This window comes from Onychostruthus taczanowskii, unplaced genomic scaffold, assembly GCF_017590055.1.
Source record: "Onychostruthus taczanowskii isolate IOZ18803 unplaced genomic scaffold, ASM1759005v1 scaffold18, whole genome shotgun sequence".
NCBI lineage: Eukaryota > Metazoa > Chordata > Aves > Passeriformes > Passeridae > Onychostruthus > Onychostruthus taczanowskii.
The window spans coordinates 12,706,443-12,719,650 of NW_024499017.1; the positions used below are offsets into that span (position 1 = coordinate 12,706,443).

Here is a 13,208-nt window from a genome sequence, read left to right on the forward strand (position 1 = left end):
TGCAGGGCCCTGGGAAGCGGTGCCTGCCAGCACACGTGCTCCTGCAGCTGCCCCGATCCCCACGGGAGCCCCGCTCCCCTCCCCTTCCTGCCGACCCCGCTGATATCCCGGCCCTTCCTGCGTGCCGGCCAGGAAGGAGCTGCGAGGCCACCCCCGGCTCCTCCTTATCTGCTCCCAGCCCTTTGCCCCCAGCGCTCCCGGGACCCCAGGGCAGCGTGGGAGGGGGCTGCAGCTCGCACCCCGCAGATCCCCCCGTTCCCCGTGGGATCACCACACCCCGCTCATCCCAAAGCTCCCCAAAGGAGCCTGGTCGAGGCCGTGCCTCCCCTTCCCCCTCGCCTCTCGGGGAGCGGGTTATTTGCATTCTTTATGTAAAAGAGATTTTATTATCGGGGCCCGGCAGCCCATCTCCGTTCTGGTAATTGCAGCGGTATTCATGTCGGTGTGGCTGGAGCTGCCGGCGGTCCGGCGATGCCGCGCCGATAGGGTGTTCCTCTCGCACCAACCGCCGCCATGGCCCCGGCTATCAGGGCCTCTGCAGGCTCGGCACTTATCAGGGATGGAGCTGGCGAAAAGGGAAGCTGGGAGCAGCCTGAGTTTTCTGCTTTATCTGGCAGGATCCGCCGGGTGTCAGCCGTGGCGGCCGCGAGGATGCGCCGCGCCCGGGGGGGCTCTGTTCGCAGCCCGGGAGCTTTGGGGGGTCACTGGGTCACCCCCGCGGTGGGATGGTGCTCCCAAAGGTCGTCTTGCTGTTCCAGAGGGGATGTGGCCTGCCAGGACCTCGCCATGGGGCTGCCTGGCCCCACATGGCAGGAGGATTTTGGTTTAGCTTTGAAGTGACCTTGTTCTCTGGAGGGGGACGAGGCTTGTCCGGCTGATGGGCAAGTTCCCAGGAGCTGGAGGCTGAAATCCCGAACCTGAGAGCCTTTAAGGATGTGCCACCCTTCATCCAGAGTGCTGGGACACCCTGGCTGTGTTCTGCTTGCCAGTTGGATCATGGATGGAGCATGGCCATGCCTTGTGCTCCCTCCATCCTCTGCCAGGGCTGGAGGCAGGATGTCCATCCTTCCCAGATTGCTCCAAACCATCCCAAATTCCCCCAAACCGTTCCCCACAGCCCCAGGGGATGGAGCTCCATCCATGCCTCAGTTTCCATCTTGCCCACTCATTTTGGTTTGCCCTGGAGAAGGGTGGGTGGGTAGCAGAGAATTTTGGGAGCAGCCTCCAGCTCCCATCGCAGGGCTGCCCCATCCCTGCCCGGCCAACCTCAGCAATTCCAGCCAGCTTTCCCAGAAGGATAAGAGGAAAATCTCTGCCAAATTTCACATGGAGCCAGGGCAGGAGTGCAGCAGAGGAGATCCCTGCTGAGGGACAGGCTGCTCAGCCTCGTGACGAGCCAGCAGAGAATTCCCACTGGGAGCTGCTGGGAGGCTGCAGCCCCTGGGAATCCTGGATTCTTCCCTTTCCACCAGGTAGGATGGAGCTTTTTGCTTTTGTCCTTGTGGGAACACCACAGGCAGGGACAGGATTGGAGGAGCTGTGACCAAACCCAGGGTGGCTTTTGCATTATCCCACCCAGCCATGTCTCACCTGGGACTTCCCTAGGAATTCTTCACCCTCCTCCCTGCACCAGCATCACTGTTTGCAGCTCCACCTTGCTGAACCCCAAGCCCTGCTGCTGTCTTGCCTGTTTGGGCTTTATTTAATAACTAATTACTAATTATGAAATATTAATTTAATATTAATATCTCCTCTGGGCAGTAGTGATGGCTCTGGGTTGATTAGAGAGCTCAGGCTCCTCTCCTGATCCCCCAAACTCTCACCTCCCATCCTCCATATCAGGATGGCACAGAGCAACTCCTCTTTTTTTTTTTTTTTTTTGGTGCATCTAATTAAAACTCCCAAGTCCTTTTTTTTTTTTCCCCCCCCTTTTCCTCCCAGCTCCCCCTTCCCTTCGGTTGTGTTTATCTCCCTCTTCAATAATCTCTGGCTGCCCAGGGTTTGTCTGGAAACCTCAAGGTTCATTATCGGGGCGAGCAGGGCACAATGGGGGGGACGGCCCCCGCCACATCTGCCCCATCCCTCCCCCTCCACCCTGGTATGTGTGGGTGGGAAAAATTATCCCAGCTATTCCCTTTTATCACTGGGAGCGGAGCAGCAGAGAGTTGTGTCTGTGGGAGACTGCTGGGGGAGGGGGGCACTCAGGATTCAGGGCATTGGCACCCCCAGAGTCCCAAATCAGGGGGTGCCCAGCACCCTGAGATCCTCCCCCTGCCCCACGTGTGTCCTACCAAAGGCAGCAGGGTGGGGACGATGCCAGCAGGGATGGTGGCACCTGTCCCGGGTTTGGGGATGTGGAAGAGCTCCAGTCCCTGCTGGGGGATGTCCTCCTGTGCCTGGGTCACTGCAGGGTGCAGGGGACAGCTTGGGGACACTGATGTGGTGAAGGGATGCTCCAGCTGGTCTGGGGACATTGCTGAGTGGAAGGATGATCTGACCCAGTTTGGGGACAGTGGCAGTGTGGAAGGATGCTCAGGGATTTTGGGGACAGTGACAGTGTGGAGGGATGCTCAGGGTGTTGGGGACAGTGACAGTGTGGAGGGATGCTCAGGGTGTTGGGGACAGTGACAGTGTGGAGGGATGCTCAGGGTGTTGGGGACAGTGACAGTGTGGAGGGATGCTCAGGGTGTTGGGGACAGTGACAGTGTGGAGGGATGCTCAGGGTGTTGGGGACAGTGACAGTGTGGAGGGATGCTCAGGGTGTTGGGGACAGTGACAGTGTGGAGGGATGCTCAGGGTGTTGGGGACAGTGACAGTGTGGAGGGATGCTCAGGGTGTTGGGGACAGTGACAGCATGGAGGGGTGCTCAGTGTGTTGGGGACAGTGACAGTGTGGAGGGATGCCAAAGGATTTTGGGGACAGTGACAGCGTGGAGGGATGCTCAGGGATTTTGGGGACAGTGATAGCATGGAGGGATGCTCAGGGATTCTGGGGACAGTGACAGTGTGGAGGGATCCTCAGGGATTTTGGGGACAGTGATAGCATGGAGGGATGCTCAGGGATTCTGGGGACAGTGACAGTGTGGAGGGATGCTCAGGCATCTGTTCCCATTGTCCCCTGGGAAGGAGAGCAATGTCAATGTCCTGCACTCTTGTGATGATGCCTCCAGGCTGGTGCTGATTGACAGCTGTCAATCACTCACCTTACTGCTCTGCCCTGCCTGGATCTGAGGACCGGTGGGGATTTGGGGCTTGGACCCCCCTCCTCCATCTGGGTACCCCCTCCTGGGGGTGCCCCCACCCCCCACAGGCGCTTGGGGCTGTGGCAGGGTCCCCCCCTGCGGTCCCCTCCCCTTTTCCGGACGGGATATCTTCCCTCTGCATCGGCTCCGGGGGCCCCTGCATCCCCTTCCTCCCCTCTCCGGCTTCCTGCCCCCCCAGTGCCCTCCTCCCTCTGCCTGGGCACAGCCAGGGGTCCCAGCAGCCCCGGGAGAGGGGACAGGGCAGGGTGTCGGTGTGCCTGGCACAGGGGTCCTGCCATGCTGGCAGCCCCGGGACAGCCAGGAAGTTTTCCTCCTTCCCATCCTTCCTGATCGCTTTCTGCTGTTCTCCCCAGTGTTTATTCCTGTCCCCAGGACACGGGTCACAGGTCCCTTGTGTTGCCTGGATGTCCCTTGTGAGCAGGACCCCAGGGAACAGGGGCTGCCTTGGGATGGCAGCACCCCGGGCATGGGAACCCCTTGGGATGGGGACAGAGCAGGGACAGGGCACAGAGGTCCTGGCAGCCCCAGGGAAGCCAGGAAGTTTTCCTGTTTCCCATCCTCCCTGAGCCTTTCCTGACCTTATTCCCAGTGTTTCTATCCACATCCCTGCAGGCACAGGTCCCAGTTATTCCCTGGCATGGGAACCCCTTGCCATGAGGGATGGCAGCACCTCAGGGACGGGCACCCCTTGGCATGGGGACCCCCTCCCATCCCCATCCCAGCAAAGGCACAGCAACACCCCAAAGGCAAATGTCCCGGGAATGCTTATCAACCCATCCTGCAGGGGCAGGGCACCCCAGCTTCCGTGGGGTGATCCCGGGGAACACGTGGCACGGCCGGTGCCACCCCGCCGCCAGCGCCTGCCAGCTGTGCCCCACAGCTGGCGAGCAGGAGCGAGCCCTTTTGGGGTGCAGCCCCTCCTGTGTGTGCAGCCCCCCGGGCGCAGGGTGGTGCCCACGGGGCAGGGCCTGGCTGCTCCATTACCCCGGGGCAGGGTTCAGCCCGATAAGGAGTCGCTTTTGGACTCGGGCAGCAAACAATCAATAAGTGGCAAGCGATGGGCAGCAGAGATAAAGGCAGAAATCCCCCCTGGCTCCCGCCCCACCAGGGCCTCCCCAGCACCCCAAACCGGGGGGGCAGAGCCCAGCTATGCCACGGCCATCCCCTCTCCATCCGCGGGGCTGAGCCCAAGCAGAGCTGAGCCCAGCAAGGCTCAGTTTAAACCCTCCTCACTCCTTTGTCGTCCCCAAGGCTGCCCTGATTACTCGAGCACCCGGGACGGCAAAGCCGGGATAATCTCCTTAGCCCCTTTGGAGAGATTTCCCTTTGTGAGCGGAGGTGAAGAGTGGAGATGCTGCGTGTTCACAGCTTAAGACTCTTCCCAATCGGCTCCCTCCATCTTATCGGAGCGGTGCCATCACATCATTGCAGTAGTTGAGTTGTCAGGATTTATTCCTTCCGCCGCGCTCTCGCCGCTTCTAAAAACAGCAGCTGGGGCTGGGCCGGGGCTGCTGGGGGAACTGGGGGGAACTGGGAGGAACTGGGGCTTCTCCAGCTCGGATTTCCCCAGGCAGGAGCAGGGAGCCGTGGGAGGTTGGGTAGCCACTGGTGGATCCATCCCTCCCTCCATCCCTCTGCCAGGCCAGCTCCTGCAGCCACCCACGTTTGCTCCTGGGTGTTCAGAGGTGCAGCCACATCCAGGCACTCCCGTTTGCTTTCCTTGCAGGAGGGAAGGGCAGAAGGGCCCCAGACAAACCCACCCATCCCACCCCATCCCATTCCAAGCTGCTCCCGCATCTCTTTGCCTCAACTGCATCCACAGGACTGGAATCACATCTAAACAAACTGTTCAGCCCCTCAGGAGGAATCTGGAGGTCCGTCCGTCCATCCATCCATGCATCCCCATTTCCCAGTCTCCCATCACCAGGGCTGGATCTGCCGTGCCCCCCAGGCTGGCACAGGGCTCTGAGTTTAATGGGAGCAGGGCGGCTGATCCCGGGATGTGATCCCATGACACACTGACAGCAGTATTTATCCTGATAGTATCCAGGCAGCTGCAAACACTGCAGGGACCTCCGAGCCCGGGTGCCCACTGAGGGGCAGAGCAGTTGGTCTGGATGTGGTTCAAGTCCTCTGGATGCAGCTGAGGCAAAGGGATGAGGGAACAGCTTGGAATGGGATGGGGAGGGATGAGTGGGTTTGCCTGGGGTCCCTCTGCCCTTCCCTCCTGCTCGCTCCCTCAAGCAAAGCAAATGGGGGTGCCTGGATGTGGCTGCATCTCCAGAGCTTCCAGTGCTGCTCCTGGCACTGCCACTCCTCTCCCTGGCCCTGGGAATGCTGTGGTCATCGTGCCCATGGGCTCTGGCCTTCCTCTCCATCACACCCCATGCTGGAGGTGATGCCTCCCTGGAATTGTGCATCCCCACAGGCTTCCTCCCTCCCCTGTGCCCACCCTGGACCTTCGGGATGGGCGGGAATGTGGGTGCCAGCCATGCCTGCTTGGTGACAGGATTAATCTTTGCTCCTGGCACAGCTCAGCCACAGATTCCTTTGGAATCTCTCGATGGGAAGATAAGCCAGGAGCAGCCCCGTGTTCCCAGTCCCTGTCACACCAGGCAGGTGCACCTGGCTCTCCAGGGCTTTTCTCTCCTTCCTGCCGTCCTGCTTCCCTTCCTTCCTTCCTTCCTCCCTGCTGCTTTTCTCTGTGCCCCAGAGCAAACAGGCCGGTCCCTGCCCAATTTGGTTAATGAGCTGGGAGATAAGCCCTGCTCCCTGATAAGGAGGGACCGATGGCCAGGTGAGATACCTGGGGGGTGTTCACCTGCCAGGGGATCCCACAGGGAGCTGCAGCTCAGGGACTTTGCTCCAGGACACCCCAGGGGCTGGCAGCAGCTCTTCCCAGCCTTGCAGGCAGCGGGATGTGCCTGGATCCGTGGTGGGATCGCTCCCTGCAGCCTGGTGGTCCCACATGGGGACACGGCTCGCTGCCTTTGGGCTTTGTTCCCAGCGTGGAGCACGCAGCATCTCCCAGGTCTCCCCATCATTTCCCTGTTCCCACTCAGCAGTGGGAAAAATCATCTTATCATTTCCCTGTTCCCACTCAGCAGTGCTGTGTGTTTAGCTGGAAAAATCATCTTTTCCCTCCTTTTTCCCCTCGCTGTGTGAACGTGGGTGCAGAGGAGGGGCTCTGGCAGCATCCCTGGCTGGCCCGGGGACACTCACCCCGCTGGAGGAGCTCCCAGCACCACGAGCAGGGGTTCAGCACCGTCACTGGGGTTCCAGCACCCCGTTTTGGGGTGGGTGGAGGCCGCGGGGCGCTGGCGGGAGCGGGGCCGGCTGTGGCAGCACTATTTTTGTCCCCCTGTCTGGAACGGTTTTCTCTTTATCAGCGCCTGCGTGTTTTCTCTGCTGGGGATTGATACACACAAGATGAAGTGCTCTGACATGGGAAGTGTCAGGCGAATGCTCTTATCTCGGAGACATGGTCTCCTGACCCAAACGCTGCTGATTACCAGTGAGCCGGGGAAGGGGGGGCACGGCAGGGGGGCACCCGCAGGGGGACGTGGCCGTTGGGCTCCGCTCCCCAAATCTTCGGGGTGGCAAAGCCAGAGGGGAGCCAGCGCTGCTGGGGGTTTAGGGGTGATGGGCAGGGTGGTAGGGACCAGCTTGGTGACCCCAAACCCCTCGGGGATGCTGAGGTTGGGGGGAGTCCAGCACCCCGGCAGCACTTTGGGAATCAGGTGGGAGGCGCTGGAAATGTGGGATAATGTGAGGGTGGGACTGCCCCGCTCAGCTCCTAGGCCACTCTGGTGGTCACTCTGCTCCCTGCCTGCCCCTGTCCTTGATGGACCCTTCCTCAGGCTGTTTGTGCCAGGGAATAAATCCCAACAGCTCCTCAAAGGCCTCATCCCTCCTCCTCCTCATCCCTGTGCTGAGGTGGAGCTGGTGGGGAAATGGGCAGGGGGATGCAGGGCAGGAGGATGCCAGGGATGTGGGGGATGCAGGGCAGGAGGATGCCAGGGATGTGGGGGATGTAGGGTGGGAAGATGCCAGGGATGCAGGGCAGGCACAGCCCGTGCCGTGCTCATTCCCAAAACCCCTTTGCAGGAGTGAAATCCCAGCTAGAAACAGAGCTGGGATCTCCATGGCCAGGGTGGCTTTGGGAGCTCCAGGGGCTCCCAGGCTGTGGGAGTGGGAAGGCAGGACAGGGGAGCTGAGGCAGAGCCCATCCCCAGCAGTGCTGGGGGCTATGGCACAGGGCTGGAGGGTGCCAGGGACCAGCCTGGTGACCCCAAACACCTCGGGGAGCCTGGACACCTCCCCAGACCTCGCAGTGGGCAGCGGGTTCTGCCCAGGTGGCACCGGCTGCTCCCCTGGGATGTGCTCCAGGCAGTCCCCAGCGGCCCGGGGTGGGCAGAGGGGACCCGCGGGTGGCAGTGGCACCTGGGCGATGGCAGGTGACACCACCCAGCGCTCCCAGTCGCTCACCTCAGCTCACCCCAGCGCCGGGAGGATCCAGATGTCAGCCCTGCTAATAAACACATCAGATTTCAATCAGCGCAGCCATGGGATCGCTTTATCCTCCCCGCGCTCCCGGCTCCAAAGGCAATTTTACCTTCAGCCAGCGCAGCCTCCTCCCTGCCCACGGCAGCCGGGACCGGCCGCGGCCCCTCGGGCCTTCGGGGGCTCTTTGTCCCTCCCTGCCGGGGCTGGGGATGACCCCGAGGGGCTCGGGCACACGGGCTGGCCCCGGGGAGCTGCTGGGGTCCGGGGGGCAGCAGGCGGCGAGGGGCAGGCAGCGCATCCATCTGGGTATTGGTTACCTGCCATCTTATCTGCGCTCCCAAAGACAAAGGCACAGTTAAAACATTTTCGAGCAGCCTTCATAGCGTATTCACATGTTATCTAACCCATTAAACCAGAGCCTTATCAGATAATCAAAGCCATTAAGCCCTGAAGCCGCTGCGACTTCGGGTGCGGGGATGGGAAACGCTCCTTCCGCAGGGCCCGGACCCCCGGGGGATGGGGCTGGATCCCCCGGGATGGCTGGATCCCCCCGGGATGGGGCTGGATCCCCCTGGCAGGATCCCTGGGGATGGGGCTGGATCTCCCACTCAGGATCCCTCGGGATGGGCTGGATCCCCCCAGGATGGGCTGGATCCCCCGGGAGGGGCTGAATCCCCCGGGATGGGGCTGGATCCCCCCGTCAGGATCCCTCGGGATGGGGCTGGATCCCCCCGCGGGACACCCCCAGCGGCTCCAGGTGGGTGGCAGGCACACCACGGGGGTTTGGGGTGCATCCCGCTGATGCTGTGCGTGTCTCCCCGCAGATGAGCTGGCTCTGGAGGTGCGGGATGGGCAGAGACGGGTGCGGAGCCGCCGGAGCCTCCCCGAGGGCTTCTCCTGGGGCCCCTTCCCGGGCAGCATCCACAGCGAGCCGGCTTCGCCGCGCCACGGCGACACGGTAAGTAAGGAGCACCCGAGGGCACGGTGCCGGGGCAAGGTCCCGGGAAACGAATTCTTCGGGAAGAGAAGTCCCTGCCTGAGCTCCTCAGCCCTGGGAATCTCCTGGTTTGGGGTTTCCCTGCCAGCCCAGAGCGTTCCCGCAGGCAGGGGACAGGAGGTTGCCATCCCCTCTGCACAGGCTGCTTGGTGGCACCTGTCTCCTCGCAGGGATCTGCCTTTCCCACCCCGGATTTGCTCCCTGGGGACTCTGCTGGTGCCTGGAAAGCACCAGCAGCCGTGGGGAAGGTGCAGGAGAGGAGCACTGAGGGGACACCGAGGGGCTGGTGGCTGTTGGTGCCATCACCCGGGGGAGCAGCAGAGGAGGGAGGTGGCCCTGAGTGTGACTCTGGGTGTTTTTAGGCTCTGGATCCTCCATCCCAGCCACGTCCTTCCCTCCACATCCCCCCCGAGCCTCACACAGGCAGCTCCAGCCCAGGATCCTCCAGCCCTGGCTCCATCCCCACCTCTTCCTCCTCCTCCTCCTCTCTCCTTTGCTCTTTTTTTTTTTTTAAGCTCAGGCCCGTTTATCTTTGCTGAATTAAATCCTTGATTAACCCTTATCTGCCCAGTTTGGCTCCCTATCTCCCGGTTGGCGCCGTGTGTCCAGACACCCGGTACAGGATGATTGATTTCCCCAAGATATGCGCAGCTTTTTTCTGATACTTCATTTATTGTCTAAATATTTTTGCTCCCATTTCAGCAGCTCCCTTATCGAGCCCGGCTGATGATTCCCAGCCCTGCTCTCCTCTGCCACTCTCCTCCCTCCCTATCTCTGCTCAGGGAAGGGAGGAAGGAATTGCAGCCCCATCCCTGATAGGGGCTGTCACCCTCAGGTCCCTTCCTCTTTGTTGCTGGCGGCGGTGGGGAGGGGGTGCAGGGGGTCTCCCCCAAATCCTGCCTGGCTCTGCTCTTCATCTCCATGTGGGAGGTGATCCCAGCCTGGGTTGTTGGTGGGAGCTGGGAGCACTGGGTGGCTTTAGTATTCCGTGCTGTGGAGCACTGTGTGTCCCCATCTGCTGAGGGAGAAGGAGAAAGAACAGGAGGGAAAAAAGCAGGAGGAAGAGGAGGAGGAGGAGGAAGCACTGTGTGTCCCCATCTGCTGAGGGAGGAGAAAGAATTCGAGGGAAAAAAGCAGGAGGAAGAGGAGGAGGAGGAGGAAGATGCCTACCCGCCCCTACCTGATCCCACAGTTCCCCCAAAAATCCTTGCTTGGAAAGGCTCTGGCAGACAGCTCTGGGTGCCAAGGGAAGGTGAAGCCCCTCCGGGACTGTCCCCCCAGCCCGTCCGTGCCCGCGGCCCCCCAGGCCGGGCCGCAGCGAGGGCAGGGGCCGTGCGGATGCGCGTCCCGGCGGATGCGGAGCGGATCGGGTTTCCGATGGTTATCGCCGCTGTGCAGCGACACAGCGACCTCTTTGTTCCAGGGAGAACAAGGAAGGGCTTCACGCCGGGCTGGGGCCGCCGCGGGGAGCCGGGGTGGGCACCCAGGGGTGCTGGGAGCACCTTGGGGTGCTGCGGGGTCCTGGGCAGCCCCTCCATCCAGGGGGACCTGCAGGTGTCCCCATGCCGGGAGCAGAATTCCGAAGGGATCCTCCTCTCCCCGAGGGGGCTCCGCCCATGTGGCACCAGCAGTGCCCATCCCTGGGGGGGTGCTGGGGGTCCCAAAGCCCCCAGCCCCATTTCCCGTGTCCAGGGGGACAGGGGGGGGTTCCCTCACCACCATGAGAGGGGCACACCCCTGTGCCAGTGTCACACCCGTGTGTCAGTGTCACACCCGTGTGTCACACCCTTGTGCCAGTGTGTCAAACTTGTGTGCCACATCCATGTGCCAGTGTGTCACACCCATGTGCCAGTGTCACACCCGTGTGCCAGTGTGTCAAACTTGTGTGCCACATCCATGTGCCAGTGTCACACCCGTGTGCCAGTGTCACACACATGTGTCACACCCGTGTGCCAGTGTCACACACATGTGTTGGGGGCTTTATCACACTGCCAGCACTCGGCTCCTGGCAGCGATAAGGCCCCAACTGGCTGCCACTGTCAGGCTGAGTTGGAGGGGTTGGAAATATTGGGATGGATAATTAGATTTCATATCGTTACTGCAGCAGCCATCGGAGGATCAGGGAGATTAATTTCCCCCCCCTTGTGCTCATTAATATTCATTAGAATGCGGGGAGGCTGAGCTGGGCACAGGCTGAGCTGGGAGTGCTGTGACCCCCTGGCAGCCCCTCAGTGTGACCCCAGCCCATTTTGGGGAGTGCTGTGACCCCCTGGCAGCCCCTCAGTGTGACCCCAGCCCATTTTGGGGAGTGCTGTGACCCCCTGGCAGCCCCCCAATGTGACCCTGGTGCTGACCCCTGTCCCTGCCCCACAGAACCCCCCCCTGACGCTGGTGCTGGGGGACGAGAGCTGCTGGCTGTCCCTCCTGCCCCTCGTGCCCGGAGAGCCCGATGCCAATGCTGTCATCTACAGGAAGGGTTGGTACTGGGGGCACTGGGGGTCGGGAGGGTCCCCATCCGTGTCCCCTGTCCCAGTGTCTGCTCTCCCTGTGCCACTGCTGGCTGTCCCTGGGCTTGTCCCTGTCCCAGCTTCCTTGGGTGGCTGCAGCCAGTGGGGCTGGGGAGGGTCCCAGCAGGGATGGGCACAGGGATGGGAGTAAGGATGGAAGCAAGGATGGTGTAAGGATGGGCACAGGGATGGATACAGGGATGGTGTAAGGATGGGCACAGGGATGGATGCAGGGATGGGCACAGGGATGGGAGCAAGGATGGTGTAAGGATGGGCACAGGGATGGTGTAAGGATGGGCACAGGGATGGTTGTAAAGATGAGCACAAAGGTTCAGGGATGAGCAAAAGGATTGGCAGAGGGGTGAGTGCAGAGATGGATGTAAGGATGGGTGGATGTAGGGATGGGTGCAGGGATGGACACAGGGATGGGTGCCGGGATGGGTGCAGGGATGGATGCAGAGATGGGCACAGGGATGTCGCAGGAATGGACGCAGAGATCTCACAGGAATGTCACAGGGATGGGGGCAGGAATGGGTGCAGAGATGGGCGCAGGATGGATGCAGTGATGGACACAGGGATGTCGCAGGGATGGATGCAGAGATCTCACAGGAATGTCACAGGGATGGGGGCAGGAATGGGTGCAGAGATGGGCGCAGGGATGGATGCAGTGATGGACACAGGAATGTCGCAGGGATGGGCACAGGGATGTCGCAGGGATGGATGCAGAGATCTCACAGGCACGTCGCAGGGATGGGCACTGGGATATGGATATTGTGGGATATTGTGCAGAGACGGGCACAAGCCGGCTCGGCGGCTCCGGGCGGGCTCCGCGGGGCTCAGCGCGGGCACACACCGCCATCTCCAGGCCACGGCCGGGAGGGAGCAGCGGCCGCTGCCGGGACCGCGGGGACACGGCGGGACAGAGGGGCCGGGCGGGTGGCAGCACGGGATGCGGCCATCCCGCTCACGCTGTCCCCTCTCCAGACGAAGCCCTGTGGTGCCGCACGACGCGCCCGCTGCGGGAGGACGAGCCCCTGAGCGCCTTCGTGGTGGCAGAGCCACCAGCTGTCCCCAACCACGGCGTGAAAGCGGAGCCCGGGGAGTCCCCGTACCCGGCGGCGCTGCACTCGGACATCCAGCTGCTGCCACAGCAGGCCGGCATGGCAGCCATCCTGGCCACCGCCGTGGTCAACAGTGAGTCTGGGGACACGCGGGGAGGGACACGTGGAGAGGGACACACAGGGACACACAGGGAGGGACACACGGAGAGGGACACACGGGGAGGGACACACAGGAAGGGACACACGGGGGGGGACACACAGGGACATGCAGGGACACTTGGGGAGGGACACACAGGGACACAGGGGAAGGGACACACAGGGAAGGACACGCAGGAAGGGACACGCAGGGAAGGACACGCAGGAAGGGACATGCAGGGACACGTGGGGAGGGACATGCAGAGAGGGACACTTGGGGAGGGACAAGACAGGGAGGGACACATGAGGAGGGACACATGGGAAGGGACAGGCAGGGACACCTGGGAAGGGACAAACGGGGAGTGACACGTAGCACCACAGCCCTGTCGTGGCTCCCCAGCCCGTCACACAGCGATGTCCCTGTCCCCAGCCTGTCACACAGCGATGTCCCTGTCCCCTGCTCTCCACAGAGGACGTGTTCCCGTGCAAGGACTGCGGGATCTGGTACCGCAGCGAGCGCAACCTGCAGGCCCACCTGATGTACTACTGTGCCAGCCGGCAGAGCGCCGGCGCCGGCTCCCCCGCCCTGGAGGAGAAGCCCAAGGAGACGTATCCCAACGAGAGGGTCTGCCCCTTCCCACAGTGCAAGAAGAGCTGTCCCAGTGCCAGCTCCCTGGAGATCCACATGCGGAGCCACAGCGGTATGGCATGGCACGGCATGGCATGGCACCCCTAGTCTG

The 13,208-nt window shown here is 62.0% G+C and overlaps 1 protein-coding gene across 1 annotated transcript in view; it reads left to right on the forward strand.

The window, feature by feature from the left end:
• Positions 1–13,208, forward strand: part of ZFPM1 (zinc finger protein, FOG family member 1) — a 35,116-nt gene that overhangs the window by 18,258 nt on the left and 3,650 nt on the right. Inside the window, 4 exon segments of the mRNA XM_041400902.1 lie at positions 8,593–8,726; positions 11,139–11,241; positions 12,257–12,466; positions 12,939–13,169. Coding sequence (XP_041256836.1) covers positions 8,593–8,726; positions 11,139–11,241; positions 12,257–12,466; positions 12,939–13,169 — 678 coding nt within the window.